Source organism: Macaca thibetana, chromosome X (assembly GCF_024542745.1).
Source record: "Macaca thibetana thibetana isolate TM-01 chromosome X, ASM2454274v1, whole genome shotgun sequence".
Classification (NCBI taxonomy): domain Eukaryota; kingdom Metazoa; phylum Chordata; class Mammalia; order Primates; family Cercopithecidae; genus Macaca; species Macaca thibetana.
Window position 1 is genome coordinate 118,715,985 of NC_065598.1, and position 20,695 is coordinate 118,736,679.

General features: G+C 39.1%; 1 protein-coding gene across 10 annotated transcripts in view; it reads right to left on the reverse strand.

Moving 5' to 3' along the window:
- THOC2 (THO complex subunit 2) overlaps positions 1–20,695 on the reverse strand; it is a 131,816-nt gene that overhangs the window by 42,473 nt on the left and 68,648 nt on the right. For all 10 annotated transcript variants that reach the window (XR_007722738.1, XM_050777340.1, XM_050777339.1 and 7 more), the window contains exons 13-15: positions 3,495–3,536; positions 2,931–3,061; positions 2,727–2,828 (exon numbers count right to left, since the gene is read on the reverse strand). Coding sequence is in view for 9 of the 10 variants with exons in the window: in XM_050777340.1 (XP_050633297.1) it covers positions 2,727–2,828; positions 2,931–3,061; positions 3,495–3,536 (275 nt within the window). In the remaining variant the exon portion in view is untranslated. The remainder of the gene's footprint in view (positions 1–2,726; positions 2,829–2,930; positions 3,062–3,494; positions 3,537–20,695) is intronic.

Sequence of the window (20,695 nt, forward strand, 5' to 3'; positions counted from 1 at the left end):
ACTCATTAAATTCTACAAGTAATAAATTAATACATTATATGCTTAATGTAAAAACTTCAAACAGTAACAAAATCATATTGTTTAAGCCTGGTAAAATAGTTTTAGCTTATGAATATAACAAAAATCCAAGTATATTAAAAATTCTGCACATATTATTCTGTAGTAAATTATATTTTTATTCATTCATATTAATACCTACGATGACAGTCAAAGTACTAAGCATTAGAAAAACAAGGAAGATTGTGTCTCTCAGCCTTTTGGCTAAGGTCAAACGTAGAAATATAAGGATGAGGCCGGGTGCAGTGGCTCACACCTGTAATCCCACCACTTTGGGAGGCCGAGGTGGGTGAATCACAAGGTTAGAAGTTTGAGACCAGCCTGGCCAACATGGTGAAACCCCGTCTCTACTAAAAATACAAAAAATTAGCTGGACGTAGTGGTGGGCGCCTATAATCCCAACTATTTGGGAGGCTGAGGCAGGAGAATAGCTTGAACCCAGGAGGCAGAGGTTGCAGTGAGCCAAGATCGTGCCACTGCAGCACTCCAGCGTGGGCGACAGTGCAAAACTCCATCTCCCAAAAAAAAAAAAAGGATGAATAACAGAATAACAGTTCCTGCTCTCAAGCCTGGTCCAGTGAGGGAGACAGATTTAAAATCATTTATTAAATTTCAATATTCTTAAAAAGAGCAATCAACAGAATAGTACTTATATGCTATTGATAATCTAAAAGGTGGCTGGGGTGTGGTGGCTTACGTCTGTAACTCCAGCACTAAGACTAAGAGGTCAAGGTGGGAGGATCACTTGAGGCCAGGAGTTCAAGACCAGCCTGGGCAACATAGTGAGGTCCCATTTTTACAAAGAAAAAACAATATTAATATAATAATAAGGGGGAAAATATATTCGTACTGACTTGCATATACATAAGAATATATGGAAGGATAAATAAGAGACTAAACAGTGGTTACTTTATTTTCCTTGGGGGGAAGAACTGAGTAGATGGAGGATGGGGTGAGACGTTTTGCTGTATGTATACCTTTTATATTTACTGAAACTTAACCCATGTAAACATATAAACTATTCAAAACATTAGATAATTAAAAACAGAAAAACAATCATATCAATGTACCTAGAGGTATGATAACATTATATGCATAAAAAATAGCGGTGGAAATAAAGATCGATTGTGCTTGGCAGTTTATGCTAGGGAAGCCTTCACTGGAAGTAACACTGGAGCTCACTCTCCAAGAATGAGGTCACCAGATGGAAAGGGGGAAAGGAAGGTAAGGGAAAATCTGTACCAACAGAGGAAACAAAAAGTATATACAGGGGAAGAGAAGCTAAGGAGAGAGTGGTACATTTAGGGAAACATTAGTAGGCTCAGCACATCTGGAAGTAGAATTGGCAGGAAAGGAGGTTGTATGCAGGGAGGGACAAACCAGGGAGGACCTCTTATTTATATCACCATGCCATAGAGCCTAACATATACCTTCAGGTAAAGTCAGTCACCAAAGGATTTTTAAGTAAGAGAATATACAAATCACTGTAATACGCCAGATAAAAGAACTAAGGGAGTGGTGGCAGAGACAGCGGATGAATTTAAGGTATTTAATAATGCTTAATGTATTATTAAACAATCCATGCAGAGCACTTAGTTCAATGTCTGGCACATATAGTAAGAGCTCCCCTAAATATTAGCTGATGTTGTTAAGCTAGAAACTGTACCTGGAGAACTCTTAAGTCCAGAAACTCTTTCAGATCTAATATCGTCTCCTGCCAAGCAAAACTCCCCCAAGTGAAATCATTTACTCTCATCTATCCTCCCATAGCACTTTATTCATGCTGTATAACATGTATAACCTATTAAACTAGGTTGTTTCAATATAATTCATAGGCTCACAGGGAAAAAAAATAGATTGTGATCATGCACACACCTGTTTTCCCAGTAGACTGTGACCAGAAACAGTATCACTGGGCAAAGACAACATTTAACAGATATTACACACTGTTAAATCTCAATAAACTGAGAACGAACTACTTTTAATTAGAATACCATACCACATGAATTTAAAAAAGGAATGACAACTGACAATAGCCTCATTGAAAACACTTGCAATACAGCAATGTAATTAAGTATCTAAACTAATACGAATCTGAAGTATATGATTTTCATAATTAAACTTCAAATAATCTACTGGGAAGTAGAACATCACTCTTATGTTTTTAATGATATGAAAATAAAAGTGTACAAATTTTTTTTAAAAAGAAATTTCTCAAAAGTTGACTCCCTGCAGAGATAGTTCTGGATAATTTCATTAGTTCTTCCTAACAGATTAAAAAAATTTATTATGGCAACTTTCAGCAGAGGAAACTGCTAGAACTTTTACTACCTTGCACAAATCACTAAAGGTGAGCAAAGGCCACAGCAGGCTGTCCTTAAAAAGAAGAAAACAAAACCCTCATCCAATAACATGATGCATGTATTAAAGAGGATTTTCATTAGATTTTTATCCATATGTAAACAGGACAACTATGAAAACATTAACTTGGTAGTCAAAATGAGCTAAAACCACAGTTAATAGTCATTCCATCTGTAGTATATAAATCAGCTATACCATTCACAACACATAGGCTTTCTCAAAACTGAGGCTCAGACAAGCTACCTGAAAGAAAATAAATGAGCTCCAGATATAATTTAGATTAATATGAAAAATAAATTAAAACTTACTTCATGATATATTTGGCTCTGTCTATTGTTTGAGCTTTAACTTTTACTAAAAGTGGGTGACTGTTATAAGTTTCATTCTTCCACTGGCCATACAGACGGTATCTTAAAAAACGATGAGATGAAGAATTAGGAAAAGTTAAACACTTAGAGGTTAATATACTAGAATTACTAATAGTTAAAAACATGAAAATAATATGTATTTACCTATGCTGATATGGAAATGTTTTAAACATTCCCCATAGTTCCTCAGACATACAAGCATTGCAGTCCATCAAAGAAAGAGATGGAAGTAGTACCTGGTCAGTAATGCTAAGCAAACAGCTAAGGATAACTTCCTAAAAGAAAGAAGGAAAAGTTATTTCAGTAAGAGGTCTATATTAATATAATCAACAATAAATTTATGACAGCCTTGGGAAAATTACTGTTTCTTAATCTCATAACACACAATATCCCATTCCTCACCCACCTTTTTCACAATGCTTATTTATGTTTCTCCATCTAAGACATAAAATGGGGTGAGGAAAGGAAAGGGGTAGCAAAGGAATGAGGAACTTTTATCTCTCTTCGTTTTTCAACATATTAATCCTCAGGGGAAAAAATGTTAATCTTAAAAGATAACTTTGCATAAGCTGCCAAAAACTATAATCAGCATCTACATTATAAAACAATTACTCATACAGATGATTAAAGCTTGTTCACAGTAAAATTAGTAGTATACTGTACCAAGACAAACATTAGACACATTATTGGATTTTTCTAGTCTCTTACCGTTTTTTCTTTATCTTCTTGTTTGCTTCCATCAGACTGAAACTATAATTTAAAAAAAGAAACTAATAAAATACAAAATGGCTAAGATTATGGTGTCACAATTTAGGTTCTAATTTGAAAAAAACTTTAACTTGCACATGATTCTTACTTTTTTACAAATATGTAGATTTTAAATATAGCCTGTTAACCTTTTTAAATTTTATCTATGTTTCTAACCTCTAAGTCATACTTGATATCCATGAATTTTAAGTGTCAATTTTTATAAACCAATTCTTTTCTCAACCTATCAAACCAACGCATCCTAAAATTGATCTAAGTGTTTATTATAAAAATGTAGTGAGGGCTGGGCATGGTGCCTCATGCCTGTAATCCCAGGACTTTGGGAGGCCGACGTGGGCAGATCCCCTGAGGTCAGGCGTTTGAGACCAGCCTGTCCAACATGGCGAAACCCCGTCTCTACTGAAAATACAAAAATTAACCAGGCATAGTGGCGCGCACCTGTAACCTCAGCTACTCGGGAGGCTTAGGCAGAAGAACCGCTTGAACCCAGGAGGCATAGGTTGCAGTGAGCCAAGATTGTGCCATTGCACACCAGCCTGGGCGACAAGAGCAAAAAAAAAGAAAAAAAAAATTGTGGCCAGTACAATAATTTCATTATAATACATTTGCATTTTTCCATCCAGAGATTATAGTTTTTCTTCTACGGAATTAGTATAATCAAACACTAAAGCAACAAAAAGCAAAAACAAAGCCAAATTAAACACAAAGAAATTTAAAACTATCTTTTAATTCACCACTCCCAAAGTCCTCACTGAAAGATAAGCCCAAAATACCAATAACATTACTAACAAAGACAAAACCATTGCTTAAACTGTACAGACTGAATGAAAAATCCTGGGTCTGTATTATATAAACAATTTGTAGATTTGCAGATGAGCCCCCTAAAGTGATGTTTGACAAGGATGTCTATTAATTCAAAATTAAACAGTGAATGATATTTGTGTGAATGTAAACAGAGACAGCGGGTGGAGTCTGTAGAAGACAAAAAGACAACTAAAGTACTGACAACCAGTGACAATCTAGATTTCTGACAAGAATTTAGCTCAATATCAAGTGAGAAAGAGGGAAAAGCTAATATGCGGATAATAAGCTTCTTATTTTCTTGGTAGATAAGGGTGTTTTGTGTATGCATACATTTTCACACTTCAGTAATGGATGTTACCACAGGAAAAGTCTAACCGTTATGCTACATTTTCACATAACACTAATTCAGGGCCTGCCATGTTACCTTTATGGGAAAATACATACACTCAATTTGTTTTTAATTGGCAGGTTAAAAAGGTATGGTTCCTTTCACAGAAATAATTTATTAAGTCAACATATATCCTGGTAAGCAAAGAGGAACTGGGTTACAGAGGAGTGGCCTGGCAGAAAAAAGCCAGATGGTTTGGTTTGGTTTGGGGGTGGTGAGGTGGCACACACATAATTCTGGTGGCATATAGGATGTACATTGGGAAACAAAAATACAGGTATCCTGTAATTGGAAAAACTAGGTTTATGGTATATTATGTCGGGGATAAAGACAGTTAAGCTCCTCCTTTCCTGGTATACTATAATTTAAACAAACCTAATAAAGCAACACACAGTTTTTTTTCCCACAGAAATAAAACATTTTATTTACTAAGTTGTCCTAATTCCCTTTCTAGGTGACTCTTATGAGTTTCAAGCATCTATTCTCTAGATTTCATATCAATTTCAAGCATCAATTCTCTAGATTTCATAAGCAGGAAAATTTGAAAAGGGGAAAGAAATATAGGAAGCAAAATAAAACCAACTAGAAGAGCAGTAAAAGACCTTCCTATCAAAGTCGAATTATAGCAAGAATGTACAAAATTAAATCAAGAAGTACATGCAAATAAAAGGAATTTTCTTGTTTGGTAGGAAAATACATTCTACTCCCTTGATACTTTTTCTCTTAGTTTAATTTGCTTTTTAATTCAAAGCAACTGTAAGATTCTCACACAACACTATAAGTTTTATTGAATGCCAGCTAGATGGGAGGGAGACAGAAACAGGGAGGGAGAACAAGAGACATGCATTCATGCATTCATTCATTCATTTACTGACTAAATTCCAGGCATTGGGAATTCAAATATGAACAGGACAGAGTACTGGCACCTCTTGAAGATCAAAAACTATACTTGGGCCAGGCATGGTGGCTGATGCCTGTAATCCAAGCACTTTGGGAAGCCGAGGCAGACGGATCATGAGGTCAGGAGTTAAGAGACCAACCTGACCAATATGGTGAAACCCCATCTCTCCTAAAAATACAAAAAACTAGCCAGGCATGGTGGCACATGCCTATAGTCCCAGTTACTCGGGAAACTGAGGCAGGAGAATTGCTTGAACCCGGGAGGTGGTGGTTGCAGTGAGCCTAGATCACGCCACTGCACTCCAGCCTAAGAGCAACAGAGCAAGACTCCGTCTCAAAAAAAAAAAAAAAAAAAAAAAAAAGGTTTTGAAAATGGAAAATAAAACCTGCAGATCTATGAAGATCAAAGGGGAAGTTTAAAAAAAAGCTGTATCAATTGTTGAGACCTGGCAAATTATTTAAATTTCATCAGCCTAATTTCTATGAACTCTCAGAAATCATGGCCTCGGTGGCTGGCAAGGTGGCCAAATAGAAACAGCTCCAGTCTGCAGCTCCCAGCAAGAAGGTGAATTATTTCTGCATTTCCAACTGAGGTACCCAGCTCATCTCAGTGGGACTGGTTAAACAGTGGGTGCAGTCCACGGAGGGTGAGCCAAAGCAGGGTGGGGCATCGCCTCACCCAGGAAGTGCAAGGGGTCGGAGAACTCCCTCCCCTAGCCAAGGGAAGCCATGAAGGACTGTGCCGTGAGGAATGGTAGATTCTGGCCCAGATAAGCTTTTCCCACAGTCTTCACAATCCGCAGACCAGGAGACTCCCTCTGTGCCTACACCACCAGGGTCCTGGGTTTCAAGCACAAAATTGGATGGCCGTTTGGGCAGACACTGAGCTAGCTGCAGGAGTCTTCTTTCACACCCCAGTAGTTCCTGGAACACCAGCGAGACAGAACCATCCACTCCCCTGGAAAGGGGGCTGAAGCCACAGAGCCAAGTGGTCTAGCTCAGTGAATCCCACCCCCACGGAGCCCAGCAAGCTAAGATCCACTGGCTTGACATTCTCGCTGCCAGCACAGCAGTCTTAAGTCAAGCCGGGACAGAGGCTTGAGTAGGTGGTTTTCCCCTCACAGTGTAAACAAAGCCACTGGGAAGTTCAAAGTGAGCAGAGCCCACTGCAGCGTCCCAAAGCTGGTGTAGCCTGACTGTCTCTCTAAATTCCTCCTCTCTGGGCAGGGCATCTCTGAAAGAAAGGCAGCAGCCCCAGTCAGGGGCTTATAAATAAAACTTCCATCTTCCTGGGACAGAGCAGCTGGGGGAAGAGGTGGCTGTGGGCACAGCTTCAGCAGACTTAAATGTTCCTGCCTGCTAGCTCTGAAGGGGACAGCGGATCTCTCAGGACAGCGCTCAAGCTCTGCTAAGAGAGAGACTGCCTCCTCAAGTGGGTGATTGACCCCTGTGCCTCCGGACCAAGAGACACTTCCCAGCAGGGGTCGACAGACATCATACAGGAGAGCTCTGGCTGGCATTTGGCAGGTGCCCCTCCAGGATGAAGCTTCCAGAAGAAGGAAAAGACAGCAATCTTTGCTGTTCTGTAGCCTCCGCTGGAGCTACCCAGGCAAACAGGGTCTGAAGTGGACCTCCAGCAAACTCCAGCAGACCTGCAGCAGAGAGGCCTATTAGAAGGAAAAGTAACAAACAGAAAGTAATAGAGTCAACACCAACAAATAGGACGTTCACACAAAAACTCCACCCGAATGTCACCAACATCAAAGACCAAAGGTAGATAAATCCATGAAGATGAGGAAAAAACAGCACAAAAAGGCTGAAAATTCCAAAAACCAGAATGCCTCTTCTCCTCCAAAGGATCACAACTCCTCAACAACAAGGGAACAAAACTGGACAGAGAATGAGTTTGAGGAACTGACAGAAGTAGGCTTCAGAAGGTGGGTAATAAGAAACTCCTCCAAGCTAAAGGAACATGTTCTAACCCAATGCAAGGAAGCTAAGAACCTTGAAAAAAGATTAGAGAATTGCTAACTAGAATAACCAGTTAAGAGAACAAAAATGACCTCATGGAGCTGAAAGACACAGCATGAGAACTTCCTGAAGCATACACAAGTATCTATAGCCGAATCGATCAAGCAGAAGAAAGGATATGAGAGACTGAAGCTCAAGTTAATGAAACAAAGCGTGAAGACAAGATTAGAGAAAAAAAAATGAAAAAGAACAAACAAAGCCTCCAAGAAACATGGGACTATGTGAAAAGACCAAACCTACGTTTGATTCGTGTACCTGAAAGTCACAGGGAGAATGGAACCAAGTTGGAAAACACTCTTCAGAGTATTATCCAGGAAAACTTCACCAATCTAGCAAGACAGGCCAACATTCAAATTCAGGAAATACAGAGACCACCACAAAGATACTCCTCGAGAAGAGCAACCCCAAGACACATAATCATCAGATTCATCAAGGTCAAAACAAAGAAAAAAATGTTAAGGGCAGCCAGAGAGAAAGGTCAGGTTACCCACAAAGGGAAGCCCATCAGACTAACAGCAGATCTCTCAGCAGAAACCTTACAAGCCAGAAGAGAGTGGGGTCTAATAATCAACATTCTTAAAGAAAAGAATTTTCAACCCAGAAGGTCATATCCAGCCAAACTAAGTTTCATAAGCGAAGGAGAAGTAAAATCCTTTACAGACAAGCAAATGCTGAGAGATTTTGTCACTACCAGGCCTGCCTTATAAGAGCTCTTGAAGGAAGCACTAAATATGGAAAGGAAAGACTGGTTACAGCTACTGCAAAAACCTACCAAATTGTAAACACCATCGACACTGTGAAGAAACTGCATCAACTAACAGGCAAAATAACCAGCTAGCATCATAATGACAGGATCAAATTCACACATAACAATATGAACCTTAAATGTAAATGGGCTAAATGCCCCTAAATTAAAAGACACAGACTAGCAAATTGGATAGAGTCAAGACCCATCAGTGTGTTGTATTCGGGAGACCCATCTCACGTGCAAAGACACACATAGGCTCAAAATAAAGGGTTGGAGAAAGATTCACCAAGCAAATGGAAAGCAAAAAAAGCAGGGGTTGCAATCCTAGTCTTTGATAAAACAGACGTTAAAACAACAAAGATCAAAAAAGACAAAGAGGGGCATTACATAATGGTAAAGGGATCAATGCAACAGGAAGAGCTAACTATCCTCAATATATATGCACCCAATACAGAAGCACCCAGATTCATAAAGCAAGTTCTTAGAGACCTACAAAGAGACTTAGGCCCCCACACAATAATAGTGGGAGACTTTAACATCCCACTGTCAATACTAGACAGATCAACGACACAGAAAATTAACTAAGACATTCAGGGCTTTAACTCAGCTCTGAACAAAGCAGACTTAATAGACATCTACAGAACTCTCCACCTCAAATCAACAGAATATACATTCTTCTCAGCATCACATCACACTTATTATAAAATTGACCACATAATTGGACGTAAAAGACTCCTCAGGAAATGCAAAAGAATGGAAATTATAACAGTCTCTCAGACCACAGTGCAATCAAATTAGAACTCGGGATTAAGAAACTCACTCAAAACCACACAACTACACGGAAACTGAACAACCTGCTCCTGAATGACTACTGGGTAAATAATGAAATTAATGCAGAAATAAATAAGCTATTTGAAACCAATGAGAACAAAGAGACAACGTACCAGAATCTCTGGGACGCAGCTAAGGCAGTGTTTAGAGAGAAATTTATAGCACCAAATGCCCACAGGAGAATGTGGAAAAGATCTAAAATCGATATCCTAACATCACAATTAAAAGAACTAGAGAAGCAAGTGCAAACAAATTCAAAACCTAGCAGAAGACAAGAAATAACTAAGATTAGAGCAGAACTGAAGGAGACAGAGACACCAAAAAAACCCTTCAAAATATCACTGAATCCAGGAGCTGGTTTTTTGAAAAGATTAACAAAATAAGACTGCTAGCCCGATTAATAAAGAAGAAAAGACCCCGGTGTGTGATGTTCCCCTTCCCGAGTCCAAGTGATCTCATTGTTCAGTTCCCACCTATGAGTGAGAACATGCGGTGTTTGGTTTTCTGTTCTTGTGATAGTTTGCTAAGAATGATGGTTTCCAGCTGCATCCATGTCCCTACAAAGGACACAAACTCATCCTTTTTTATGGCTGCATAGTATTCCATGGTGTATATGTGCCACATTTTCTTAATCCAGTCTGTCACTGATGGACATTTGGGTTGATTCCAAGTCTTTGCTATTGTGAATAGTGCCGCAATAAACATACGTGTGCATGTGTCTTTATAGCAGCATGATTTATAATCCTTTGGGTATATACCCAGTAATGGGATGGCTGGGTCATATGGTACATCTAGTTCTAGATCCTTGAGGAATCGCCATACTGTTTTCCATAATGGTTGAACTAGTTTACAATCCCACCAACAGTGTAAAAGTGTTCCTATTTCTCCACATCCTCTCCAGCACCTGTTGTTTCCTGACTTTTTAATGATCGCCATTCTAACTGGTGTGAGATGGTATCTCATTATGGTTTTGATTTGCATTTCTCTGATGGCCAGTGGGGAGGGGGGAGGGGGGAGAGGGGAGAGATTGCATTGGGAGTTATACCTGATGTAAATGACGAGTTGATGGGTGCTGACGAGTTGATGGGTGCAGCACACCAACATGGCACAAGTATACATATGTAACAAACCTGCACATTATGCACATGTACCCTAGAACTTAAAGTATTTAAAAAAAAAAAAAAAAAAAAAAAGAATTGTGGGCAGATGATGCAACCAGGCAGTTCACCAAAAAAAAAAAAAAAAAAAAAAATTCAAATGGCTATTAAACATATAAAAGGATGCTCAACCTCACTCAAAATAAAAGTGCAGATTAAAACTCTAAAAAAAGAAAAAGAAAAGAGAAAAGAATCAAATAGACACAATAAAAAATTATAAAGGGGATATCACCACTGATCCCACAGAAATACAAACTACCATCAGAGAATACTATAAACACCTCTACGCAAATAAACTAGAAAATCTAGAAGAAATAGATAAATTCCTGGATACATGCGCCCTCCCAAGACTAAACCAGGAAGAAGTAGAATCCCTGAATAGACCAATAACAAGTTCTGAAATAGAGGCAGTAATTAATAACCTACCAACCAAAAAAAGCCCAGGACCACACAGACTCACAGCCAAATTCTACCAGAGGTACAAAGAAGAACTGGTACCATTCTCTCTGAAACCATTCCAAACAACAGAAAAAGAGGGACTCCTCCCTAACTCATTTTACGAGGCCAGCATCATCCTGATACCAAAACCTGGCAAAGACACAACAAAAAAAGAAAATTTCAGGCCGACATCCCTGATGAACATATATGCAAAAATCCTCAATAAAATACTGGCAAACCGAATCCAGCAGCACATCAAAAAGCTTATCCACCACAATCAAGTCAGCTTCATCCCTGGGATGCAAGGCTGGTTCAACATACATAAATCAATAAACGTAATCCATCACATAAACAGAACCAATGACAAAAACTACATGATTATCTCAATAGATGCAGAAAAGGCCTTCGATAAAATACAACACCCCTTCATGCTAAAAACTCTCAATAAACTAGGTATCAGTGGAACATATCTCAAAATAATAAGAGCTATTTATGACAAACCCACAGCCAATATCATATTGAGTGGGCAAAAGCTGGAAGCATTCCCTTTGAAAACCAGCGCAAGACAGGGATGCCCTCTCTCACCAATCCTATTCAACATAGTATTGGAAGTTCTAGTCAGGGCAGTCAGCCAAGAGAAAGAATAAAGTGTACTGAAATAGGAAGAGAGGAAGTCAAATTGTCTCTGTTTGCAGATGTCATGATCGTATATTTAGAAAACCCCATCGTCTCAGCCCAAAATCTCCTTAAGCTGATAAGTAACTTCAGCAAAGACTCAGGATACAAAATCAATGTGCAAAAATCAAAAGCATTTCTATACACCAATAATAGAGAGCCAAATCATGAGTGAACTCCCATTCACAATTGCTAAAGAGAGAATAAAATACCTAGGAATACAGCTTACAAGGGATGTGAAGGACCTCCTCAAGGAAAACTACAAACTACTGCTCAAGGAAATAAGAGAGGACACAAGCAAATGGAAAAACATTCCATGCTCATGGATAGGAAGAATTAATATCGTGAAAATGGCCACACCACCCAAAGTAATTTACAGATTCAGTGCTATCCCCATCAAGCTACCAGTGACTTTTTTTCACAGAGTCAGAAAAAACTTTAAATTTCATATGGAACCAAAAAAGAGCTCATATACCCAAGACAATCCTAAGCAAAAAGAAAAAAGTTGGAGGCATCATGCTACCTGACTTCAAACTATATTACAAGGCTACAGTAACAAAAACAGCATGGTACTGGTACCAAAACAGATACATGGACCAATGGAACAGAACAGAGGCCTCAGAAATAACGCCACACATCTACAAACATCTGATCTTTGACAAACCTAACAAAAACAAGCAATGGGGAAAGGATCCCCTATTTAACAAATGGTGTTGGGAAAACTGGCTAGCCATATGCAGAAAACTGAAACTGTACCCCTTCCATACACTGTGTACAACAATTAACTCAAGATGGATTAAAAGACTTAAACGTAAGACCTAAAACCAGAAAAGCCCTAGAAGAAAACTTAGGCAATACTATTTAGGACAAAGGCATGGGCAAAGACTTCATGACTAAAACACCAAAAGCAATGGCAACAAAAGCCAAAATTGACAAGTGGCATCTAATTAAACTAAAGAGCTTCTGCACAGCAAAAGAAACTATCATCAGAGTGAACAGGCAACCTACAGAATGGGAGAAAATTTTTGTAATCTATCCATCTGACAAAGGGCTAATATCCAGAATCTAGAATGAACAAATTTACAAGAAAAAAACAACCCCATCAAAAAGCGGGCAAATGATATGAACAGACACTTCTCAAAAGAAGACATTTATGCAGCCAAAAAACATATGAAAAAATGCTCATCATCACTGGTCATCAGAGGAATGCAAATCAAAACCACAAGGAGATACCATCTCACGCCAGTTAGAATGGTGATAATTAAAAAGTCAGGAAACAACAGATGCTGGAGAGGATGTGGAGAAACAGGAATGCTTTTACACTGTTGTAAATTAGTTCAACCATTGTGGAAGACTGTGGCGATTCCTCAAGGATCTAGAACCAGAAATACCATTTGACCCAGCAATCCCATTACTGGGTATATACCCAAAGGATTATAAATCATTCTACTATAAAGACACATGCACATGTATGTTTATTGCAGCACACTTCACAACAGCAAAGACTTGGAACCTACCCAATGCCCATCAACGATAGATTGGATAAAGAAAATGTGTCACATATACACCATGGAATATTATGCAGCCATAAAAACGGATGAGTGCATGTCCTTTGCAGGGACGTGGATGACGCTGGAAACCATCATTCTCAGCAAACTAACACAGGAACAGAAAACCAAATACCACATGTTCTCACTCATAAGTGGGAGTTGAACAATGAGAACACAAGGACACAGGGAGGGGAACATCACACACAGGGGCCTGTAACGGGGTGGGGGGCTAGGGGAGGGATAGCATTAGGAGAAATACCTAATGTAGATGATAGGTTGATGGGTGCAGCAAACCACCATGGCACGTGTATACCTATGTAACAAACTTGCATGTTCTGCACATGTATCCCAGAACTTAAAGTATAATTTAAAAAAAAAAAAAAAAAACCAGACTTGCCTGTGAGCAACTGAATTTTTAAGTTTGAATAGGCAGGGCGCAGTGGCTCACGCCTGTAACCCCAGCACTTTGGGAGGCTGAGACGGGCAGATCACAAGGTCAGGAGTTCATGACCAGCCTGACCAACATGGTGAAAACCCTTCTCTACTAAAAAAAAAAAGACAAAGATTAGCCGGGCATGGTGGCACGCGCCTGTAATCCCAGCTACTCAGGAGGCTGAGGCAGGAGAATCGCGTGAACCTGGGAGGCAGAGGTTACGGTGAGCCAAGATTGCGCCACTGCACTCCAGCCTGGGCGACAGAGCTAGACTCCGTCTCAAAAAAAAAAAAAAAGGTTTAATAAAACTAGACACAATTACGCCCATATAGGCCATTAGCTGAATGGCCCAAAACAAGTTCCAAAATTGCCCTATAAAGACACAGTAGCTGATCCAGCTGCATAACTGTACAGGACTCACAAAAAATATATAGGTTTATAGGTTTATTAGGAGGAGGGTTTTTGGAGAGTCATGGAATAAATGGAAAAGTTGTAGACATAACTAGATAATTTTTTATTAATAACGACTTATTTTGAGTATCTCTGCCCCTTAAACATTTCAAACACTACTCAGGACTATGTCTCAGAAGAGAGGAAAAAAACACAAGATTTTTGAAAAGACTGGAACCTGAAGCTGTCTGTGTGAATTAAAACACTATTTTCAACTTCCCCCTTCTTCTCATTCTTACTACAATTTATTTAGTACTCACTGTGTGCCATGTACAGACTAAAATCTTCGCATTTATTTCTTAAAACTACTCTATGAAGAATCTTGGGTTTTAAGCTACATAACCAAGACAGATTTTCAATTTTGAAAACAAATAAGTGGAATGAAGCAGAATCACAGACTCCCCCTCCTGTAATAGCTGACAAAAAAACAAAAAGTAGTAAACATCAGCCTCGAAGTTCTAAAGCATTTGTTTTATAAACTACAGTTTTGAAACTACTGGTCTAAGGTACATTCTCCTCCTACCAATCCAAATTTTTATTACGAAAAATTTCAAATTTACCTAAAAACTGAAAGGATAGTATACTAAACACCTATATATACCTACCTTCTAAGTTCAACAGTTAACATTTTGCCCTTTTTTTGGCAGACCAAAAAAATTTGCAGGCATGACACTTTTCTCAAAATAATGCAGGATGTCTCCTAAGAATAAGGACATGCCTCCACATTACCACAAGATCACTATCTCACCTATTTCCTAATGTCATCTAATACCCAGTCTGGGGTATATTCTGCCTGGCTAATTTCAGGTTTTACTAAGCTTTATTTGTAAATCAATTTAGAACACTTTGGCTTTTACCAAGGGCCAACATATGAAATAGCCACATAGTCTTTCTAGACAAATGAATTACAATGGCAGAGTAAAACATAAACACAGAATCTCTCTACCCCAATTCCTAACACAATAAATAAAATGTATTTTATTTATAAGAATCGCTTGAACCCGGGAGGCAGAGGTTGCAGTGAACTGAGCTTGCACCACTGCACTCTAGCCTGGTGACAGAGCAAGACTCTGTCTCAAAAAAAAAAGGAACTTACGGCTAGGCACGGTGGCTCATGCCTGTAATCCCAGCACTTTGGGAGGCCGAGGCAGGTGAATCACTCGAGGCCAGGAGTTCTAGACCAACCTAGCCAACATGGCGAAACCCCGTCTCTACTAAAAATACAAAAATTTAGCCAGGCATGGTGGCACGTGCCTGTAATCACAGCTACTCAGGAGGCTGAGGCATGAGAATTGCTTGAACCCAGAAGGCAGAGGTTGCAGTGAGCCAAGGTCATGCCATTGTACTCCAGCCTAGGTGACAGAGCAAAACTCTGTCTCAAAAAAACAAAAGGTGGGGAGTCAGGCGTGGTGGCTCACGCCTGTAATCCCAGCACTTTGGGAGGCTGAGGTGGGCGGATCACCTAAGGTCAGGAGTTCAAAACTATCCTGGCCAACAAGGCGAAACCCCATCTCTACTAAAAATAGAAAAATTAGCTGGGTGTGGTGGTGCATGCCTATAGTCCCAGCTAGTAGGGAGGCTGAGGCAGGAAATCTGCTTGAACCTGGGGGTGGAGGTTGCAGTTAGCCAAGATCATGCCATTGCACTCCAGCCTGGGTAACAAAAGCAAAATTCCACCTCAAAAAAAAAAGGGCAGGGGGCAATATAAGCAGAAATATGGAAATTTTAAGGAAAAAATCAAAAAGAAATCCTACAGATCAGAAACACTGTAACAGAATGAAGAATGCCTTTGATGGTCTTACTAGGAAATAACACAGCTGAGGAGGAAAAATTTCTAAGCTTGAGGATATCTCCATAGAAGCCTGCAAAATTGAAAAGCAAAGAGAAAAAAGGCTCATAAAAGGCAGAACAGAATATCCAAGAACCGTAGGACTACAAAACTGTAACATATGCATAATGGAAATAGCAGAAGAGAGGAAGGAAGAGAAGAAATATTTGAAGCAATGATGACAGAATTTCCCCCAAACTAGTATCAGGCACCAAACCACAGATGCAGGAAACTCAGAGAACACCAAGCAAGACAGATGCAAAAAATAAATAAATAAATAATAAAACAAAACAAACTACACCTAGGCATATCATGTTATAACTACAGAAAATCAAAGAAAAAGAAAAAAATCCTAAAAGAAGCTGGGTGCGGGGGAGAACACCTTGCTTATAGAGAAGCAAGGGTAAGAACTCCAACACATTTCTCCTCAGAAACTAAGCAAGAGTGGAGTGAAAGATTTAACGTGTTAAGATTAAAAAAACAAACAAAAAAAAAAACCTAGAATTCTGGACCCTGTGAAATTATACTTTAAATGTAAAGGAGAAATAAAGACTTTCTCAGACAAAAACTGAGGGAATTTGTTGCCAGTAGACCTGCCTTGCAAGAAATACTAAGTAAGTTCTTTAGACAGAAAGAAAATAATATAGGTCAGAAACTTGGACACATATAAGCAAACAAAAAAAGAAACACTGAAGTAAGATTAAGTGAAGGTAAAATAAGAATGTTTATTTTTCTTATGCTTAACTAATATAACAAAAATAATGGTTTGTTCAAAAGAATAGCAACAATGTATTTGATTACATATGCATATGCGTGCGTGTGTGTGTGTGTGTGTGTGTGTGTGTGTGTGTGTGTGTAAGCAAATGAATGACTTCAGTGATGTCGGGAGGAAAGAATTAGGATTATGCTGTTATTGTAAGGTACTCACACTACCCATGAGGCAAAATAGTGTGTTTGAAAGTGGACTTGGATCAATTGTAAATGTACATTGCAGACTGTGGGGTAATCACTAAAAAACTTAACCAAAAAAAGGCCAGAAAGGGCAGGAAAAGAGCGGAAGACAAAAACAGGAACAAAAAACAGGGGCAAAAACTAGAAAACAGTAAGAAAAATGGTAGATACTAATATTAATCCAAATACATCAATTACTTCGAACACTGACAGTGTAAACGCACCAATTAAAATACATAGATTGTCAGAGCAGATCAAAAACCTAGGTCCACACAAAAACTTGTACAAAGATGCTTACAGCAGCTTTATTCTTGATTGCCACAACTTGGAAGCAACCAACATGTCCTTCAGTAGGTGAGTGGATAAACTGTGATACATCCAGACAATGAAATATTATTCAGTGCTAAAAAGAAATGAGCTATCAAGCCACGAAAAGACATAGAGGAAACCTAAATGTGTATAATTTTACTAAGTGAAAGAAAACAATCTGAAAAGGCTACATACCGTATGATTCCAACTATATGCCTTTCTGAAAAAGGCAAAACCATGCAGACAATGAAAAGCCCAGTGGTTGCCAGGGGTTGTGGGGAGAGAGGGATAAATGAGCAGAGCACAGAGGATTTTTTAGGGCAGTGATAATATTCTATACATTTGACGAGATCCCTAGTATGTACAACACAAAGCAAATCCTGATGTAAACTATGGACTTTGATGTGTCAATGTGGGTTCATCCCTGTAACAAATGTACCACTCTGGTGGGAGATGTTGATTACAAGGGAGGCTATGCACATATGGGGACAGGTGGCATATAACAAATCTCTGTGCCTTCCTCTGGATTTTGCTGTGAACTTAAAATTGCTCTAAAAAATAAAGTCTAAAAAGTGTATAGGTGCTATCAAAAACATTTGAGTATGTCAGATGAGCATGTTAGTGCTCTACAATTAAAGAAAATGTTATTATAGCAAAATGTGTCATTTTATATGAAACAATTCTAGAGCCACCAAACTCCTCCACCGCTTAAGACTAGAACAAGAATCCTCAAAGTTTGGTCTTTGGGCCGGGAGCATCAATATCACAGAAGAACTTACTAGAAATGCAGATTCTAAGGTCTCATCTCAAGACCTACTGAATCAAAAACTCCAAGGATGGGGCCCAACAATCTATTTTAACAAGTCCTCGGCCGGGCGCAGTGGCTCACGCCTGCAATCCCAGCACTTTGGGAGGCCGAGGCAGGCGGATCACGAGGTCAAGAGATCGAGACCATTCTGGCCAACATGGCGAAACCCCGTCCTAAAGTACAAAAATTAGCTGGGTGTGGTGGCGCATGCCTGTAGTCCCACCTACTTGGGAGGCTAAGGCAGGAGAACAGCTTGAACCCGGGAGGTGGAGGTTGTAGTGAGCCGAAGTTGTGCCACCACATTCCAGCCTGGCGACAGAGCTGGAATGTCTCAAAACAAACAAACAAACAAAAACAAGTCCTCTGGATGATTACAATGCATGCTGAAGCTTGAGAATCACTGTACTAGGAGTTAGTCCTATATACTACATACCTCAAATTTAAGAAACATATATACACATAATCAGAGAAATAAATTACAAATAACTATAGGGCTAGAAGATAATTCTGTTAAGTGATATCCGGTATAAGTATATAAGCCTCTTTTTAAAAATATGCCTAATTTGGGCCGGGCGCGGTGGCTCAAGCCTGTAATCCCAGCACTTTGGGAGGCCGAGACGGGTGGATCACGAGGTCAGGAGATCGAGACCATCCTGGATAACACGGTGAAACCCCGTCTCTACTAAGAAATACAAAAAACTAGCCGGGTGAGGTGGCGGGCGCCTGTAGTCCCAGCTACTCGGGAGGCTGAGGCCGGAGAATGGCGTGAACCCGGGAGGCGGAGCTTGCAGTGAGCTGAGATCCGGCCACTGCACTCCAGCCTGGGCTACAGAGCGAGACTCCGTCTCAAAAAAAAAAAAAAAAAAAAAATGCCTAATTTGTATATAAAAGCAACCCTAAGCTTATAAATGAGATTTGTTAAAGAAGTGTAATTGTAAATAAATTATTTGGAACTAAGGTCATATTCACCCTTTAGAAGCAATCTTAAAAATCCTGCTTGAATTCCAAGCTAGACAACAAAACCCTTTTAAACGCAGAACAAATGATTTGTCACAGCAAAATCTTTTATGGGTAAGAACAGATCAAAATTCTAACTCAGATAACTGTAAATATTTACTTTTCCATCACAAACTTAGTAATGAGAAAATGCAGATTTCTTCTTACACTGGTCTCTATGGTCAAAATTAACATTTTTCTCTTCCCTTCTGCCCTTCATCTCTGCAAGAATAGACTGGAGTTAATGCAGGAACCTGGCACAACTAGGGCAGAATGGGTGTACAGGATGAATGCAATGGAGAAGGCAAGAGGGGAAGTGTGACAGCTCTACCAAGTGTGTATCTTGGTAATAATATTGTATATGGTTATGTACAGGACTTCCATGAGTTGGAGGTTTGGTCTCCTGCTCACAAGTTTCATACTTGTAACCAAACAAAGAATTTCAGAACAAGAGACCTGAACATTAAGATTTTCAAGTAAAAAGAGCAGCTTTAGGTAGGTGAAAGTATGAGGAGAAACAGGCTGTTTATATAGTCTCAAAGTATTATATCTTCCCGCAAGACGTATCTTAATAACAAAGGGAAAAAACAGTAACTGTATAGTGGAGAAACCTGGCAGAGATCACCTTAACCAAATGATAAAGTTAACATCACTAGCAATGGAACAAAGTGACTTCATGTGCATCTGATATGATGCACTGGAAAAAATACAGCCCTTCTGTTTCTTGAGCAGGCACTAGCTAACATGAATCATCCTTTTCAGATAATAAAAATCAAGAGTGAAACATTACTATATTTCCTAAATTTCTTTAAATTTTTTTATTGGTACAAATATTTGTACATATTTGTGGGGTATATGTGATAATTTGTTACAAGCAATCCCATTACCAGGTATTTATCAAAAGGAAAAGTAATCAATATATCAAAAGGATACCTGTACCCTCATGTTTACTGCAATATTACTCACAACAGCAAAGTTATGGAATCAACCTATTAAGTGCCCATCAATTGATGAATGAATAAAATGTGATGTATATATACACAATGGAATACTATTCAGCCATAAAAAAAGAATGAAATCATATCATTTGCAGCAATGTTGATGGAACTAGAGGTCTTTATGTTAAGTGAAATAAGCCAGGCACAGAAAGACAAATATCATATGTTTTCACTCATGTGAAAGCTAAAAAAGTGGTCTCATGACTGGGCACAGTGATTCGCGCCTGTAATCCCAGCATTTTGGGATGCTAAGAAGGTCAGATCACCTGAGGTCAGGAGTTCGAGACCAGCCTGGCAAACATGGTGAAACCCCGTCTTTACTAAAAATACAAAAACTAGTTGGGCTTGGTGGCGGGCACCTGTAATCCCAGCTACTCGGGAGGCTGAAGCAGGAAAATTACTTGAACCCAGGAGGCGGAGGTTGCAGTGAGCCAAGATCGCACCACTGCACTCCAGCCTGGGCGACAAGAGCAAAACTCCATCTCAAAAACAAAACAAAACAAAACAAAAAGTGGTCTCATGGAGGGAGAGGCTAGAATGACAGATAACAGAGGCTGGGGGTGAGGGGGAATAAACAAACGTTGATTAATAGGTACAAATATGCAGTTAGATTGACGGAATGAATTCCCATGTTCAATAGCAGAGTAGGGTGACTACAGTTAACAATGTATTGTATATTTCAAAATAGCTAGAACAGAGGACTTAGAATGTTCCCAACATTTAGAAATGATATACTTTCATTTCATATGAATATTACATAATAAGCAATATATATAGTAATAATTAACTACTTAACAGATTTCTTTAGAGTACCTTTACATAATTTAAATTTGTGGGCACTAAAAA